Here is a 19,326-nt window from a genome sequence, read left to right on the forward strand (position 1 = left end):
ACCAGGATACAGGGCAGGACTCTCTCTGGGGAGGGTGTTAAGACCCACAATCAGAAAGTCCAGGAAAGATTAGAGTCCTGGCTTGGGCCAAGTGAAAGGAGGGCAGGAGAAGGTCAGAGACCTTCCCCTGAGGCCTAACACACCCAACATCATAACGAAGACTAATGAGATGAAAACCTATATATATATATATATATATATATATATATATATATGATAACACCACAGATACTAAGCTCTTTATACCTTATCTCTGAATACTGTTATCCTCATATTAGTGATGAGGTTTACAAAGGTAGATAATTGTGCCAAAACGATACAATCTGCATTTGACAGAGCCTAATTTAGCCTCTACCAATTGCTGAAGCCTACCTTCTTAAGCCTATTTTATGACTACCTAAGAGCATGTACTTCCTGAGATAACCAAAGAAATAAACACCTACATAGCACTTACTATGTTATAGGCCGAGCACTTTATATATATTAACTCATTTAATCCTCACAACAGTTCATGAGATGTCAATGTTATTATTGTAATTTTACAAATGAGGAAATTGAGGCATAAAAAAGTTTAGCTGCACACTTAGTCAGTATGTGATGCTCAATCTCTGAAATAAAATTTAACTGTAAGATACAACTCTTCTTTATGGAAAGAAAGGAACACTTGTACACTGTTTGTGGGAGTGTAAATTAGTTCAGCCATTGTGGAAGACAGTGTGGCATTTCCTCAAAGACCTAAAGACAAATGCCATTCAACCCAACAATCCCATTACTGGGTATATACCCAAACTAATAGAAATTGTTCTATTATAAGGACACATGCATGTGTTGTGTTCATTGCAGCACTGTTCACAATAGCAAAGTCACGGAATCAACCCAAATGCCCATCGAAGATAACCTGGATAAAGAAAATGTGGTACATATACACTATGGAATACTATGCAGCCATTAAAAAGAATGAGATTATGTCCTTTGCAGGGACATGGATGGAGCTGGAGGCCATTATCCTTAACAGACTAATGCAGGAACAGAAAATCAAATAACACATGTTCTCATTTATAAGTGGGAGCTAAATGATGAGAACACATGGATACATAAGGGGAACAACACACACTGGGGCCTATCAGAGGGTGGGAGGAGGGACAGGATCAGGAAAAATAACTAATGGGTACTAGTCTTAATACCTGGGTGATGAAATAATCTGTACAACAAACTCCTATGACACAAGTGTACCTGTGTAACAAACCTGCACATGTACCCCTGAACTAAAATAAAATTAAAAAACCTAACCATTACAGAAGTAAAATGATCAAATATAATGTGTCACTGAGAGGATATAGGCACAATTTTGTTTGTATCAAAGTTAATATTTTTGAAGTGCATTCTGCTCACAAACATCACCAAAATACATCATAACCTTTCGTGAGATCTACTGCAAGAAATAATTGCAAAAGTAAAAATGTTCCAAGGTGTTAATATGCTGTTTGTAATAATGAGAAAAGATAAATAGCTGATAGACCCACAATCGGAATAGTGAAGAAAATGAACATCAACCGAGTTCTTGGACTTTGCTGGCATTGTTTTAGTCATTGTACTTGATTGTTTCAAATTTATTCCCTGCAATAACTATGAGGTAGGTCGTGGTGTCGTTTTTACAGAAGAGCAAACTGAGGGTCAGTCTAATATAATTGACCCAGATTTTTCTAGAAATATTGGGCCCTTAACCATATCATGAGCATAGTACAACATTATATGTCATTAACAATAAGTATGGAGATACAGAAATCTATGTGTATTTTAATTAATAAAACCTTCAATATATGTGTACCAATTTAATCTAGAAATTGTTAAAAGAAGTTGTAGGAATTTTATCTGATAGAATTATTTGGTTTACTGATAGCTTTCTTTTTTTTTTTTTTGAGAGATGGAATCTCACGCTGTCACTCAGGCTTGAATGCAGTGGTGCAAGCATAGCTCACCACAACCTTGAACTCCTGGGCTCAAGCAGTCCTCTTGCCTCAGGCTTCCAAGTAGCTGGGACTACAGGCATGCACTACGATGCCCATCTAATTTTTTATTTTTTGTAGAGATGAGCTCTTGCCATGTTGCCCAAGCTGGTCTCAAACTCCTGGGCTGAAGCTGTCTTCCCCCCTTGGCCCCTCAAAGCAGTGGAGTTACAGGCACCAGCCATCCCCAGCCAACTGTCTTCTATATGCAATATATATATAATATATATATAATATATATACTATATAATATCTAATATCTAATATATATTATATATATACTATATAATATCTAACATATATTATATTATATATTATCTAACATATATATTATATATAATAGATTATATATATAATATATAATATATACTATATATATAATATATAGTATATATTATATATACTATATAATATCTAACATATAATATCTAACATATATTATATTATATATTATATAATATAATATATATATGTTAGATATTATATGTTAGATATTATATAATATATATTATATTATAAATATATATTATATAATATATATATTTATAATATATAATATATTATATTATATATTATATAATATATAATAAATATATATATTTTATATATAATAAATATATATAATATATATATGTAGAAAATGTGTACATTAGGACTAGGACATTTGTCCTGTCCTACTTGGCACTTGGCTCTCAAAGCAGATTTATGTATTTTTAAATTGTGAGCTTATACTTTAGGTCTAGAGAAATGTAGGGAATTGTTGCTGTTCTCAGTTAATAGGAAGGTTTGATTTGGTAGGAAGCCAGTATAATGTAGTAGTTACTTCAACTCTATAGTCAGACAACTAAGGTTTGAATCTTAGCTTCACTACTAGCTGTGTGGTATTTGGAAGGTCTTTTTTGTTTGTTTGTTTTACTATTTCCACTACAATTATTTTTTAATGAGAGAATTGATGTAAAGGTTTAGCAAGTCTGGCATAAAGTCTTTAGCTACTATTGTTATCAATAGACATTATTACTTATTATAAAACTTCTAAGAGTTGGTTTTACTTGAGATCAGAATTGAAGTCTGTTAGACTACATTAGTTGTTTATTCCTGCTTAATAAACTTCCAGAGACTTAGTGGCTTAGCTCAACCACCATTTTATTTACCAGCTCACAATTCTTTGGGTTGGTAATTTGGGTTCAGCTCATCTGGATATTTGGCTGGGCTCGGCTGGGCTTGGTTCTGCTGTTCTTTCTTGGCCTCTCTCCAGGGGCCTGTTTATAGGTGAAGAGTATCTAGCTGAGCCTCAGGCTTCTAATTCACACAGCATCATTTCTGCTACATTTTATTGATTAAGTTACAAGTTTAGCCCAGATTCAAAGGGTGGGCAGTAGAGTTCACCTTTTGATGGCAGTTTCTGCAAAAGACTTTCTTAATCATTTTTAAATTTATCATATAAACAAAATAATGGAAAACCATATTTCATACTGATTAAGATCAGTAGTTTGAAGTTTGACTTTTGTTAGGGAATAAAAAGGTTACATTTGATTGCCAGGACATTGTTAAAAGACTCAATAATATAGCATTTATAAAAAGAAATCAACTTTGATATAATTGATAACTAAAATTTTAAAAATACTCTTTTAGAAGTTAAATTGCTCTTGTATTTAGAAAATCTGAAATATTCAATAAATTAAAATGAAGACAAAATGAGGACATAATTTTGATTTATCCCTAAAAGATAAGGTCACTTGTGAAAAAGAAACCAAATACAGTTTTTCTAATCCTCAAGGACAATTTTTTAAAGTTTGCAAACTTAAAAGAATACCATATAGTAGTCAGCCTATTTTTAAAAACTGTATAGTATTCAACCTGTTTAATCTTGTCAAATTATATACTAAGAATAATGTGTGTCAAATACAGTAGGTGGCACTGTGATAAAACTTTTGTTCCTATAAAGAGTTGCGTTCAGGCTTCATCTGTGTATACTCTTCTACCTGTGGTGTTGCTAAAAAAAAAAAGGATGTTTCTAAATAAGGCAAGTCTGAACAGAATCACAGAATCTAGCAACTTTGTTTAACTTAATACACATTTATTTACAATGTTTTTTTAAACCACAAAATTAAGTACAGTAATGTTGGTGTTCCTTGAACTAAATTCTACCATTGGTAAAAATGGAGTGTACTATAATTGATCCAGAGGCACAGATCTTACTTTCTCAAAATAGTTTCATATGTATTTTCATTTCACACAAGTTATTCTAAACTTCTCATTCTTAATAACCAGGGTTTTAAATTACTTATTATGTAAGCTGAAACAGCAAAGAAGAAATGCAACATGAAGCTACAAAAGAGTAAATTTTAATACGGTGATTCTGTTGTACTTTCAGTATTTCATGGTGCTCTTGAGTCTTCTCCTTTAAACAGAAATCTCAGTATAAAAATTATTACTTGGATAGCATGAACGGTTTTTTTTCCCTCTGAATAGCATTTTGAAAGGAGAGTTTTAGAAAACTTGATTATTGTACATTAAAAGCACAAGGTAAGACTGCTGTAAGAGTAGGGACTTGGGTTGTGTAGTGTACTGAAGTGTAATGATGCAAGTATCTTACTACTTCATTTGCAATGATTCTGCTTAAATTAGTGCTTCCCAATCCTGGCCTTGCAGGTTTCTCAGTCATCTGTGGGACTTCTTTAAGAAAGTTTCAGGGATTCTGATTCAGGAGTCGTCACAGCGCTGGCCTGGGTAAAATCTTGCTGCCATTCTTAATGGCAGATGTATCATGAAAACTGACACATCAGAGCATATTCAGTCTTCTGAAATTATCTTTTGTTTCAGCTTTACTAGGAAACAAATCCTTATTTAAAATCCATTTAGCATGTTTGTATAAATTACATTTTGAAGTAGGTAAACATTTAGGAAGCAGCAACAAAACATAATCTTAGAAAGCTATTATAGAGATAGAAATACTAAGTTTTTGGAAGCATGTAGTAGTTATCAAATATGGAAAAATAAACATTCGTGATACTAATAGGCATTGTTTTTCTTCCTTAGTATTAAAAAATGTGGCTTGTTATTTTGGTGTTAAAACATGAAAATTCTAAATGAAATTTACCACATCATAATGTCTCCTCTCTCCTTCCCCATGTGAGTTCTGACAAATTAGTTAGAATCTAAATTTAGACTATGATCTCTTATTTAATTTTTGTTTGTCTTTTGAGTTTGTTAAAGTAACGACATTGCTTTTTTACCTTCTGTTTCTGATTGACACCTAGACTAGCAAAACTGCAGTTGATTGTACATAACTATTTTCCAGCTGATTACCTGGCTCAGGCATTTGATTCTCTTTGTTTGGACTTGAAGACAGAAGAAGGAAAAACCTTGTTTTTGGAGTATCAGGCTGTTCCAGTAATATTAAGTCATCTAAGAATATCCAGTAAAGGACTCCTGTCTAATGTTATTGATAGTTTGCTCCAGATGACGGTGGAATCTAGTAAGTTTTTAAGTTCTATATGTGTAAAGAAAGCAGGATGATTTTTCTGTCTTTATCTTGTCTGCATGTATAACTCCACATATCAGATACTATTGCTTTTTTTTTTTTTTTTTTTTGAGATGGAGTCTTGCTTTGTTGCCAAGCTGGAGTGCAGTGGCACAATCTCAGCTCACTGCAACCTCTGACTCCCTGGTTCAAGCAATTCTCCTGCCTCAGCCTCCCGAGTAGCTGGGATTACAGGCACACGCCACCACGCCCAGCTAATTTTTATATTTTTAGTAGAGACGGGGTTTCACCATGTTGGCCAGGATGGTCTGTATCTCCTGACCTCGTGATCTGGCAGCCTCGGCCTCCCAAAGCACTGGGATTACAGGCGTGAGCCACTGCGCCCGGACTATTGCATTTTTAAATGCTTAAAAATATTTTTGATGCTATTTAATTGAGTCATTAATAACATCACTAAAAAATTAGGTAACTTCTCCAGGGATTCCCCAGCTAAACACAAGTAGAACTGAGACTTAAAGCCACATCTCTGACTCTAGACCTAAGGCTTGTTCTACCAAAGCACTGTAACTAGGTTTTCCAGGTTTATTTTCTTCTCCTGTCCCAAAATGTCCTATATTGTCTGATATATTTTATCAACGTTTTTAGCTATTTGTAACAGTTAAAATATTGGACTTATAGTTCATGACTAGCTACCTAGATTAGTAATCTTGGAGTTGTGTATTTCAGTTTACTAATGTAAGGAGTAGAATGAAAAGTGAAAAGTTAGTGAACTGAGGGATCCAGTATTACTTAAGTGCCTAGATTCCCAACTTGTTTCACAGGGATTTTTCTTTTAATGAGAAAAACAAAAATCATACCAGATGCAAATGTGTATTCATTAGAAAGAAATCTTTCTGAATATGACAGAGATGACATCTTTCTCGTTGTCAAAGGAAAACAAAATATAATTTTATGAAATAGTTGACCTGCTTGGGTGAAATGACACTGTGGTACTGCAAATGCAAATTTGAATAAAGTCTATTAGAGGAGATAGTCAACAGTCAGTCACATTTGTTTACCATTGTTCAGGTTACTCTCAAATTCAGCCAGGTGCAGTGGCTCATGCCTGTAATCCCAGCACTTTGGGAGGCCAAGGCGGGCAGATCACTGGAGATCAGGAGTTCAAGGCCAGCCTGGCCAACACGGTGAAACCCCGTCTGTACTAAAAATATAAAAATTAGCCGGGCATGGTGGTGTGCGCCTGTAATGCCAGCTACTCAGGACGCTGAGGCAGGAGAATCACTTGAACCCAGGAGGTGGAGGTTGCAGTGAGCCAAGATTGTGCCACTGTACTCCAGCCTGGGTGACTGAGTAAGTCTCCGTCTCAAAAACAAACAAACAAACAAAAAAAAACACCAACGCTGTGCCCTTGTTGTTCAAATCAAGTAAATAAGCAGTATCTAATGGTGATCACTACTAAAGCCGTATTGTGTTTAGTGATGCGAAAATTTTGGAAGTTTGGAAATGGGTGAATCTTTGATGATGTCTGACTGAAGAGCATTTACTTGCTTGAATTTTAATGTAAATTCAGTACTTGTTGGTCAGCCAGTACAATTTATTAGAGCGAGGAAAGATTGATCAAAGTGTAGCAAATACTTCTTTAGCTGTTGGTTTTTCATTTTTCTAGGTTTGAGATTGGAAACCCATTTTACCATATATTTAATTTTCTCATGCTTTTTTTTTCTTTTTTTTTAAATTTTAGATTTAGGGGGTACATGTGCAGGTGTGTTACGTGGATTTATTGTGTGATGCTGAGGTTTGGGCTTCAACTGAACTCGTCATTTAGGATAATGGCATCCAGCTGCATCCATGTTGCTGCAAAGAACATTATTTCATTATTTTTTTATGGTTGCATAGTATTCCATGGTGTATATGTACCACATTTTCTTTATCTGATCCACCATTGATGGGCACCTAGGTTGATTCCACATCTTTGCTATTTTGAATACAGCTGCTGCAATAAGCATGAGAGTGCAGGTATCTTTTTGGTAGAACAATTTCATTTCCTTTGGGTATATACCCAGTAATAGGATTGCTGAATCGAATGGCAGTTCTATTTGACTTTAGTAATAGCCATTCTGACTAGTGTGAGATGGCATCTCATTGTGGTTTTGGTTTGCATTTCAAAGATGATTAGTGATGTTGAGCATTTTTAAATATATTTGTTGGCTACTTGTATGTCTTCTTTTGAGAAGTATCTGTTCATGTCCTTTGCCCACTTTTTAATGGGGTTGCTTTTTCTCATTGATTTGTTTGAGCTCCTTGTAGATTCTGGATATTAGTCCTTTGTTGGATGCAGAATTTGCAAATATTTTCTCCCATTCTATAGGTTGTCTGTTTACTCTGTTGATAGTTTCTTTTGCTATGCTGAAGCTCTTTAGTTTAAGTAGGTCCCAATTGTCAATTTTTATTTTTATTGCATTTGCTTTTGAGGAGTTTGTCATAAATTTTTTGCCTAGGCCAATGTCCAGAAGAGTATTTCCTAGATTTTCTTCTAGGATTTTTATAATTTGACATCTTTCATTTAAGTCTTTGTTCCATCTTGAGTTAATTTTTGTATATTGTGATTTTCTTTGTTGAAAATCAGTTGGTTGTAGGTATGTGGTTTTATTTCTGGTTTCTCTATTCTGTTCCATTGGTCTATGTGTCTTTTTATATACCAGTACCATGGTGTTTGGTTACTATAGCCTTGTAGTATAGTTTGAAGTCAGATAACATGATGCTTCCAGCTTTCTTCTTTTTACTTAAGTTTGTTTTGGCTGTTTGGGCTCTTTCTTGGTTCCATATGAATTTTCAATTTTTTTTTTTCTAATTCTGTGAAGAATAATGTTGGTAATTTGATAGGAATTGTGTTGAATCCATAGATTGCTTTAGGCAATATAACCATTTAAATGATCTTAATTCTTCCAATCCTTGAGCATGGAATGTTTTTCCATCTGTTTATGTCATCTGTGATTTCCTTTAGAATAGTGTTTTATAGTTCTCCTTGTAGAGATATTTCACCTTCCTGGTTAGATGTATTCCTAAGTATCTTGTGTGTGTGTGGCTGTTGTAAATAGGATTGTGCCCTTGATTTGGTTTTCAGCTTGAATGTTATTGGTGTATAGAAATGCTTCTGATTTTTTTTTCTTAAATATGTTGTTTTGATGTAAGCTGCTGATTTTTGTACGTTGAATTTGTATCTTCAAACTTCACTGAAGTCATGTTTCAGGTCTGGGAGTCTTTTGGCAAGATCTTTAGGGTTTTCTAGGTATAGAATCCTATTGTCAGTGAACAGAGATATTTGTCTTCCTCTTTGGATGCCTTTTATTTCTTTCTCTTGGCCAATTGCTCTTGCTAGGACTTTAGTACTTTGTTGAAGGAGTGGTGAAAGTGGACATACCTGTTTTGTTCCAGATTTTGGGGGAAACCCTTTCAACTTTTCCCCATTAAATATGATATTGACTGTAGTTTTGTCATAAATGACTCTTATTATTTCAATGCCTAGGTTGTTGAGGTTTTTTTTTTTTTTACCTAAAGAGATGTTGGATTTTATCTCATGTTTTTTCTGCATCTAGGGGTTTTTGTTTTTAATTCTCTTTTTACATTTACTGATTTGCGTATATTGAATCATCCTTGCATCTGAGGAATAAAGTCCACTTGATCGTGGTGGATTACCTTTTTGATGTGCTACTAGGTTCCGTTTGCCAGTATTTTGTTGAGGATTTTTGCTTCTGTGTTGATCAGGGATATTGGCCTATAGTTTTCTACTTTTGTTGTGTCTTTGCCAGATTTTGGCATCAGTATGATACTGGGTTTTGGAATGAGTTAGGGAGGAGTTCCTCCTCCTTGATATTTTGGAATAGTTTCAATAGAATTGGTATCAGCTCTTCTTTGTTCATCTGGTAGAATTTGGCTGTGAATCCATCTGGTCCAGGACTTTTTTTTGTTTTTTTTTTTTTTTTGGTTGGTAAGGTAAGGATTCAATTTTGATTCAGTTTTGGAGCTCAATACTGGTCTGTTCAGGGTTTCAATTTCTTCCTGATTCAATCTTGGGAGATTGTATATTTCTGGGTAATTATCCATTTCCTCTAGATTTTCTAGTTTATGTGCATAGAGATGTTCATAGTAGTCTCTGAGGATTTTTTTTTAAATTTATTTCTGTGGGATTAGTTGTAATGTCACCTTTATCATTTCTGATTGTGTTTATTGGGATCATCTCTCTTTTTTTCTTTGTTGATCTAGCTAGTGGTTTATTGATCTTGTTTATCCTTTCAAAAAAACACTTTTTCATTTCGTCGATCCTTATATAGTTCTTTTAGTCTCAACTTCATTTAGTTCTGCTCTGTTTTTATTATTTCTTCAGCTAGCTTTGGATTTAATTTGTTCTTGTTTTTCTAGTTCCTGTAGGTGTGACATTAGGTTGTTAATTTGAGCTTTTTCTTTTTTATGTAGACATTTAGCACTATAAACTTTCTTCCTTTTTTTTTTTTTTTTTTTTTTGAGATGGAGTCTCGCTCTGTCACCCAGGCTGGAGTGCAGTGGCATGATCTTGGCTCACTGCAACCTCCGCCTCCTGGGTTCAAACGATTCTTCTGCCTCAGCCTCCTGAGTAGCTGGGACTACAGGTGCACACCGCCACACCCAGCTAATTTTTGCATTTTTAGTAGAGACAGGGTTTCACCATATTGGCCAGACTGGTCTCGAACTCCTGACCTCCAGTGATCCGCCCACCTCGGCCTCCCAAAGTGCTGGGATTACAGGCGTGAGCCACCGCGCCCAGCCTAAACTTTCTTCTTAGCACTGTTTTTACTGTATCCTACAGGTTTTGGTATGTTATATCTCGATTTTCACTGTTTCAAAGAATTTTTTTTTATTTCTGCCTTAATTTTGTTGTTTACCCAAAAGTCATTCGGGAGTAAATTCTTTAGTTTTCATGTGTTTATATGTTTTTGAGAGTTCTTCTTTGTATTGGTTTCTATTTTTATTCCACTATGGCCCAAGAGGATTCTTGGTATGATTTCAGTTTTTTTTATTTTTTTTATTTGTTGAGACTTTCCTGAGCATGTGGTCAGTCATAGAGTATGTTTCACATGCAGATGAGAAGAATATATATTCTGTGGTTGTGGGAATGACCCATGCCACTTAAAAAAAAAAAAAACAGGAAAAAGTTGCTGCAAAAGAAATCTCAATGGAATAAGCAAATGGATTATCTTACCTTACTATATGGGCATTGGTGACCAGCTTTGTGAGGTGCCATGTTTCAAAGCGTTGTGTTTACAGTGCTCTAGGGAATGCAGAGCTTCCTCAGGGGTCTTCACAGGCTGGGAGGTGGTGTCAGTGGGCCTAACTCCAAGTGCCTGTGACTGGTTCCCATTGCATATGATGGAGGATTTTGGATTTTCCGATTAGGGATGCTCAACCTGTATAATGTGATTACAGTTAATAACAAGTATATTACATACTTGAAAATTGCTAACAGAGTACATTTTAAATGTTATCACCACAACAAAGCAAATATGTGAGGTAATGGATATGTTATTTGGTTTGATTTAGCCATTCCACAATGTTTACATACTACATGATATTGAAATATATTGTACGTGGTAAAGATATATAATTTTCATTTAATTAAAAAACCAACAAATATCCCAGAAAAATATATCTTTGCTATCAAAAGATACATAACTATTTTGTATCTTTTTTCTACATACGGTTTTCTTGATGTTGGCCACCTTTTGTTTTTTTTACGTGGTTAGATACTAGTGCATATACAGTTGCATATTTGCAGGTAGGCTATGTTTATCTGTTTAAAATGCAAGAAAATCCTAGGAAATATTACAAGGACATACTTGAGTTGTTCTGTTTAAATTCTGTGTTTCAATTTGGGTAAAAAGTAAGATAACAAAGAATCATCAAAAACTTTGGACTATACTCCAGGCATTAAACTTGTTCTACACGTCTAGAACTTACTTTTGAACATATCCATGTTGTTTAGTTGCAATATTAGGTTGTTAATTTGATATCTTTCTATCTGATGCAGGTACTATTTTTCATTGACAAGTTTTTCTTGATTTGAACAACATAATTTCTTCCCTTTTTGCTGTTTTAAATTTATTCAATCGTTCTATTATGTTTTTTATTATTTAGGAGATTAAAGGAAGGATAATTTCAATGAAATTATAGATGCAATATTTCTAACAAAGCACCAACCTAATCCTACATACATATCATCTGTTTTCTCAGTTACAAGCTTTCACATGGAAAAATTCCCTTTAGGAAATACAATGGGAAGGTTTATTTTTAATAACTGAAGAATATACAACTATAGCAAAGGGTGTGCTGTACTTTAGATGTGTGGTGTTTTCAAAAAACATCAGAGAAGCCAGTGTAGCTGAAGCAGAGTTAGTGAGGGCAGAGAAGTAGAAGAACCAGGAAACAAGCTGGGGTCCTCATTGGGAAGAGCTTTGTTGGGCATCATCAAGACTTGGGGATTTTTATGTAGTAAAACTCCTAGATCTTTTTCTTTCTATTCTGGTTTGTTGACTTTAGTGTTAGGAGCTTTTAAATATATTTCTACATAACCTTTGTTTTTAATTATTGCTTAATATTTTGTTATGTTTATCATCATTATTTATTAAGGCAATTGAGTTTTATGAAATCGGATAAGAAAAGTGATTCTTTGGCATTCTTTCCCAGCACAAAAGAGCTTTGAAGTTGTTCTTGGTCAGCCACTTCACGGATATGTGGCACAGGGACCTAATGAACTGGCAGTTCCTTCCGTAACTTCTGAAGTCTACTTAATAGTCAATTAATGAGCGCTTTTAGCCATATATTTGCTGCTGGTCTCTGAATGCTGCCAGATTTCCAGCTCTATTAAAAGTTACATAATCACTTTAATGATTGGTTTGCATCCCCTTGTTTGACACTGTTAACAGAATCTCTGTTTCTAAGATGAAAGGCTGGTCTTTCTCATGTGTAACACTAGACAGTAATAGATGATGCGTTACTCTAGTGTGTAACAACACTAGTGAGCCCTTCTTGGTCAACTTTTAAGTTTGTGTTATATAGCATATTTTGAGGAAACCCATTCTCATATTTTGTGAAAAAAAAACAAAACATTGCATATGATGGGGGATAAAATCTAACCCACCAATTAGTGTGGTAGAAGAAGCTAAGAAAGCAAATAATTAAATATCCAGATGATGAACACGCTATTTTTATTTATTTATTAAAAAAAGATTAAAGTTCTCTAGCTATTTAACTTAAGGAATTATTTTTAACAAAATTGTATTTATTGTTTAAAAGGTAACACATTCAAGGCCAGGTGTGGTGGCCTATGCCTGTAATTTCAGCACTTTGGGAGGCTTAGGAGGGAGGACTGCTTGATCCCAGGAGTTTGAGACCAGCCTGGGCAACATAGTAAGGCCCATCTCTACAAAAAAAATTAAAAAATTAGCCAGGCACGGTGGCTCACGCCTGTAATCCCAGCACTTTGGGAGGCCAAGGCGGGCAGATCACGAGGTTAGGAGATCGAGACCAGCCTGGCTAACATGGTGAAACCCTGTCTCTACTAAAAATACAAAAAGTTAGCCAGGCGTGGTGGCACATGCCTGTAGTCCCAGCTACTCGGGAGGCTGAGGCAGGAGAATCACTTGCACCCAGGAGGCGGAGGTTGCAGTGAGTTGAGAGCGTGCCTCTGCACTCCAGCCTGGGCGACAGAGTGAGACTCCATCTCAAAAAAAAAAAAAAAAAAAAATTAGCTTGGCATAATGGTGTGCACTTGTAGTCCCAGCTACTTGGGAGGCTTTGGTGGGAGAATCGCTTGAGCCCTGGAGTTCAACGTTGTACTGAGCTATTAACATGCCACTGCACACCAGCTTGGGCAAGAGTGAGGCCCTGTTTTAAGAAAATAAATAAATAGTAACACATTCACATATCTCATAATTTCAAAAGTACAAAAGTGAAAAGTCTGCCTTCAGTTACTGTTTCCCTCCCTGGAGGGAACAACTGCAGACACACACACAAATACATACACATTTTTACTTTTTCCTTTTTATCACAGGAATGCTAGTAAGTTTTATATATATTTTATATAGATATATATTATAATCAGCATTATATCTTGAAGATCTTATATAAATGCATAATTTCTTCAATTAAAATTCATTCATTTAAGCAGACCACGATTGATGGATATTTTGGCTGTTTCTAGTCTTTGGCTAATATAAACAGTGCTTCTGTGAATAACCGTATACAAAACTTAAGTGTGTACATGTGGGAGCTTATTTGGTAGTAGTGATTTCGAATTCTCTGTCAGTTAATTGATATATCTCCATTTCATTAGGATCAGTTTCTAGAGATTCATCTCTTTGTCTTTTGGGGAAAATATTTCCTTGTTTCTTCTTTTTCCTTGACATTCTCTGTTGATGTTTTTGTGCCATAGACAAAATAATTACCTCTCTAAGTCTTCATGGTCTGGACTCATTCTGGAGAAGACCCTCACCAATCAGCCCTGACAGAAATTCTGGGATCTTTCAAACCTTCATGCCAGTCCTATCCACTTTCTTTGTTCTTAATAGTCCCTAGGCATCTAGAATATTTCAGGTCCCTTCAGCTTCTGAGACCATGGAGACTGAAGCCATTTCCTCAGGCAGTCCCCATTTAAGGTGAGTGGTTGGACACACGGTACTCCCCTATCCATTCCCAGGTAGAAGCTAAAGAACTGGGGTTTTTGCCTGCTTACTCCGTGATGAGCCAGAGGTAGAGGGCGGGGTGGCTATAGTGATCAACACCCCAAATTGCCATGAGTGGCCAGAGTTTGTTGGGTTCTGTCAGTGCTTCAAGACAGGGTAGACATAAACCAGTTTTCTGGGTAGTTCCTAGAAAACTTTGGACATTAGACACATAGGGTACCTCTTTCTCTTCCTGGGGAGAAGCTAGGAGCTGGGGGGATTTTGTTCCTGTCTTATGGAGCTGTGCCAGAGGATTATGGTAGTAGGGTATCTGAATTGACTTACTGGCTTTGATGTGACTGGTTTCACACCTACTGGGATGCAGGAGCCTCTTAAAGTTTCTGGATTTCACAGAAAGGGAATTTGGCCATGGGGATTGTTGTGGAATCAGTTTGCTTGTTGGAAGAAGGAAGGTCCAGGAGTCCTCTTCTGCCATCTTGATGATGTCATCCCTTCTGCCTCCCTTTTATAAGGATACTTGTGATTGTAGTTAGACCCTGTGAAGTGATCCAGGATCATTACCTCCATCTCAGTATCTCTAATTTAATCACATCTGCAAAGCGTTTGTCTTATAAGCTAACATTCACAGGTTCCCATGAAGGGGATGTGGACATCTTTTGGGGGAACCATCATTCAGCCTACCACACTAGTCTTTCATTTTTCTCTCCTCATCAATTTGAGAATTATCTTGGTACCAGTTTACATGTGTATCTGCTGCATTTAGGATATTCCATGTACAGGTACAAGCATTTGACCACTTCCTTATGTTTTACAGTGCAGTTATCCTCAAGTATTGACACATTGAAATGATTAAAATAGGCCAGGCATGGTGGCTCATGCCTGTAATCCCAGCACTTTGGGAGGCTGAGGCAGGTGGATCACGAGGTCAGGAGTTTGAGACCAGCCTGGCCAAGATGGTGAAACCCCGTCTCTACTAAAAATACAAACATTAGCTGGACGCGGTGACAGGCGCCTATAATCCCAGTTACTCGGGAGACTGAGGCAGGAGAATTGCTTGAACCCGGGAGGTGGAGTTTGCAGTGAGCCGAGATCACGCCACGACACTCCAGCCTGGGCGATAGAGTAAGACTGTCTGAAAAAAAAAAAAAAAAAAAAAAAAGGAAAGAACTGAGTAAAATATTACCTTATTATAAATTCCCTTTTCCTCCCCTGTATTATAAATAGTGCATTATATTGATTAAAAAGATACATGTAAATAGATTATATTGTTATATTGTTTATGGTTATTTTTAGGATAATTAAAGGGGAATTATAAAATATTTATTATGAAAAGATTCTACTGAGTCACTGGGTTGAGAACTGTTCCACTAGCTCAGCTATGTTTTTATATATATGTATAATTTATATAAATAGACAGGAAACCTGGGGCTCTGAGAAATTAAGTGACTTATTTAATGTCACAGGGCTAGGGCCAGGGCAGTGATGAGAGGAATAACTAAGTCTTTTAGAAGAAGAGGTGGACACAAGAGAGAAGCTCCCTGCTGGAAGCTAGAACTCCAGAACTGAGAGATTCCAGAGTGGGAATTACTGGCAGCACTAATGTGTCTTTAGGAATTGAAAAAGCAAGCTAGAAGGAAAAAAATAAAAGTCTTGAAATTCTCTCAGGAATGAGAAGTAGAAGGAACAACATGGTTCAAAACTGGAAAAATGGCAGACTAGGAAGTTTACCTGGGGAGTTGTTATGAATATGGATTACCCTGCTCCAAGAGTGCCTTTGTCCTTGGACTAGCACTCCCCTCCCCAAGCCTTGGGCAAGTTCCTACTCATCTTTCAAGAAATAGCTCATCTTGAGTGCATTTCACACCATTCCTCCTTCCAAAAAGGAATGAGGGTGGACTTGAAAAAAAATACTGAAGAGGAAAATTCATTTTGGTGTTTATCAAAGACTACCTAAGTCTATTCATACTATTGCTTTTTTTTGTTTGTTTTTAAATATTTCTTTACCCTTATCCAGTTTGAGGGATGGGCAACTGAAGGTTTTTGGTTGGTATTGAATGTTGCTGTGTTTGTTCCAGCTTTTGAGTCATCAGAACTGGAATGAAAGCCTTACTAACTAGACATCATACATTTTTGTCCCATGTAATAAATAGCATGTTACTATCTGGGAGCTGAGGTGAGTTTTCTTTAAAAAATAATTTTATTCTGATTACCCTTGCCTTAGAATTCTGAAAAGACTAAAATAGCTCTTATCTGAGGAACTTGGATTCTGAGCATTTAAACTGGAAAAATGTTCTAGTCAGTTATCGACAGGCTGATGACTAACATGTGGACATAATCATTACCAAAGAGTGTGCTAACTTGTTGACAGCATGTACTTTTAAAAATGTATAACCGCTATAGGAAATGTTGGCAGATAAATAATTATCTTGAGAGATTTCAGTATTGACTTTTAAATTAATAAAAATTACGTTTATTTTCTTAAGTTACCCGCGATAGATTTTTGTCAGATATCATATTAGTATAGTATTGGTGCAGGGAGTCCATGGTGCCCCTTTTTCCTTATTACTGGAAGTAACTTGTAGCTGAGATTGGTTATGTCTTCAGGTAATCTTTCTCAAATTGAAGATTTAAATACTTTCCACCAAGCTTATTAACTATAAATTTATGTAAAATATTGTGACTCAACAAAAGCACTGAAAAATTTGTTTCAAGAAATAACTTAGACCCTTGCAGCAGAGACTGTGGGTTGGCTCCCCCATCATCATTCTCACCTCTTTCTACCTCACCTGTCTCTCTTCTGGAGACTGTAACACCTAAAAACTTTCTCCTCCAGCCTTTCATTGCTGGCAGGGTAGCTACATGCTTGACACACATGAGGCCAGTAAGATGGAAACTAGAAGTCTGCTGAGAGTTTCTGGGAAACCTTTTGCTTTTCTTCTGAAGAAGAACAGATATAATTGGCACTCATTCCCATACTGTCCTCCTTTTTTGCTTTGTTATGTAGAGCCTTTGACCATGACACATAAAAATAAATACTAAGAACATTTTCATGAGAAAACTTGAAGGAAAAAAAGCTAAGGATTTTTGGGCAGAAACAAAGAATCTGGGTTTCTGATGACGTTGTCTTGCACCTGAATTGGTTCCATGAAGTGCCTACCTTTTGTGAAAGAAAAAAATGAAATTTTTTTCTATTTGATTAAGCTATAAGTTGGATTTTCTCTACGTTCCCAGCTGAATTAACACAGTCTATACTTCATACTTGGAGTGGGTTTTATTTTACTTTATAAAAATTTTGTTTCCTTGAAGAAATTTTTTTTTTTCATAATATTGTACATGCTCAAGCAGAGCAAAATTCAAACATCAGCAAAATGGCTGACTAGGATGTTGCAGGTGCTTGTTTCCCCATAGAAACATCAAATAAATAGCTACAGACTGACTAAAATAACTTTGTAGGAACTATGGAAACCAGTCAAAGATCTGTAGCAACCCAGCGAATGCCAAATCAAGAAAAAGCCACATGCAAAATGATAGGACATTCTGTGATAATTTTACTCACCCTTACCCTACTCTATCTCTGGCACAGTGCAGCACAAAGAGAAGTAAATGGCCCAGTTCTCCATTCCCTTCCTCAGGAGAGAAGGATTCAAGCAGGACTAGTTTGAGGCATTCTTGCCTATCAATGGGTTGCCCAAGAGACTGGTTTCAGACTCGCCTCGTTCAGGGCACATACAGGGAATGCGGCATGGTTTGAATCTCAGGAAGAAGGCCAAGGAAGGCAGTGGTGGGCACCATAGCACATGAAAACTGCAGGGAGACTACAGACCTGTGGATGTGTAGGAGGAAGAGGTTATGCACAGAGGAATACCATACAAGATCTAAGGCCTTCAGAAGAAGCTTGGGTGAGATTCTGGGAAATTAAGACATTTACAGGCAGCCAGAGGAAACAAGAAAAAAAAAAAAAAAAACAGCATACACAGGCCCAGACAGGATGCATGCCCAGACAAGACCTGAGATGACCTTAAGCACACTCCCTACACCGTTCCCAAGGCTCAGGTGCTTGATAAGTAGTGAAGGTCTTTCATGTCAGTCTTCAAAGACTGGGAGGGGTGGTTTTTTCAAATGTCAGATTTTCAGCAAAAAAATCATAGAACACGCAAAGAAAGGATGAAACCTGGCTCATCCAAAGGAACAAAATAAATCTTCAGAAACTATCCTGTAAAGACACACAAATTAATTGGATTTGCTCAGAAAAGACTTTAAAACAACTATCTTAAATATGCTCAATGAGCTAATGAGAAATAATGAAATCAGGGAAATGATACATGAACAAAATTTCTCAGCTATCTTAAATATGCTCAATGAGTTAATGAGAAATAATGAAATCAGGGAAATGATACATGAACAAAATTTCTGTCAACAAAGAAACAAATTATTTAAAAGAACCAAATTCTGGAACTGGAAAATACAGTAGCTGAATTGAAAAATTTACTAGAAGGGTTCAACAGCAGACTTGAACAGGCAAAAGAAAGAATCAGTGAACTTGAAGGCAAGTTATTTGAAATGATCAAGTCCGAGGAGCAAAATCAAAGAAAAAAGAAGTGAACAGAGTCTGAAGGACTTATGCAGTACCATCAGGCAGACCAGTTGATGCATTACTGGAGTCCAGAAGGAGAAAAAAGAGAAAGGGTGGAAAGATAATTTAGAGAAATAATAGCTGAAAACCTATCAAATTTGAGGAAAGACACGGCTCTACAAATCAAAGAAACTCAAGGAATCCACATTTGATAAACCCAGAGTCCGACATCAAGACACATTATCATGAAACTGTCAAAAGTAAAAGACAAAGAGTATCTGCAAAGCAACAAAAGTAAATGTGGTATGTACATATGGTAGAATATTATTCAGTCTAAGAAATGAAGTTCTGATACATGCTACAGAATGGATGAACCTGGAAGACATTATGCTAAATGAAATAAGCCAGGCACAAAAGGATATATCTTGTATGATTCCTCTTATATGAGGTGCCTGGAGTAGAGAAATAAGTAGATTGGTGATTGTCAGGTGTTGGGGAAGAGGGAAATGGGAAAATTAAAGTTATTGTTTAATGTGTGCAGTTTCAGAA

The 19,326-nt window shown here is 36.0% G+C and overlaps 1 protein-coding gene across 13 annotated transcripts in view; it reads left to right on the top strand.

The window, feature by feature from the left end:
* CCDC138 (coiled-coil domain containing 138) overlaps positions 1–19,326 on the top strand; it is a 96,301-nt gene that overhangs the window by 62,419 nt on the left and 14,556 nt on the right. For 8 of the 13 annotated variants that reach the window (XM_034952403.4, XM_034952404.3, XM_055107482.3 and 5 more), the window contains one exon: positions 5,308–5,484. The exons of the other annotated variants lie outside the window; for them this stretch is intronic. In XM_034952403.4, coding sequence (XP_034808294.1) covers positions 5,308–5,484 — 177 coding nt within the window. The remainder of the gene's footprint in view (positions 1–5,307; positions 5,485–19,326) is intronic. 13 annotated transcript variants of the gene reach the window in all.

Source organism: Pan paniscus, chromosome 12 (assembly GCF_029289425.2).
Source record: "Pan paniscus chromosome 12, NHGRI_mPanPan1-v2.0_pri, whole genome shotgun sequence".
NCBI classification, from domain to species: Eukaryota; Metazoa; Chordata; class Mammalia; order Primates; family Hominidae; genus Pan; species Pan paniscus.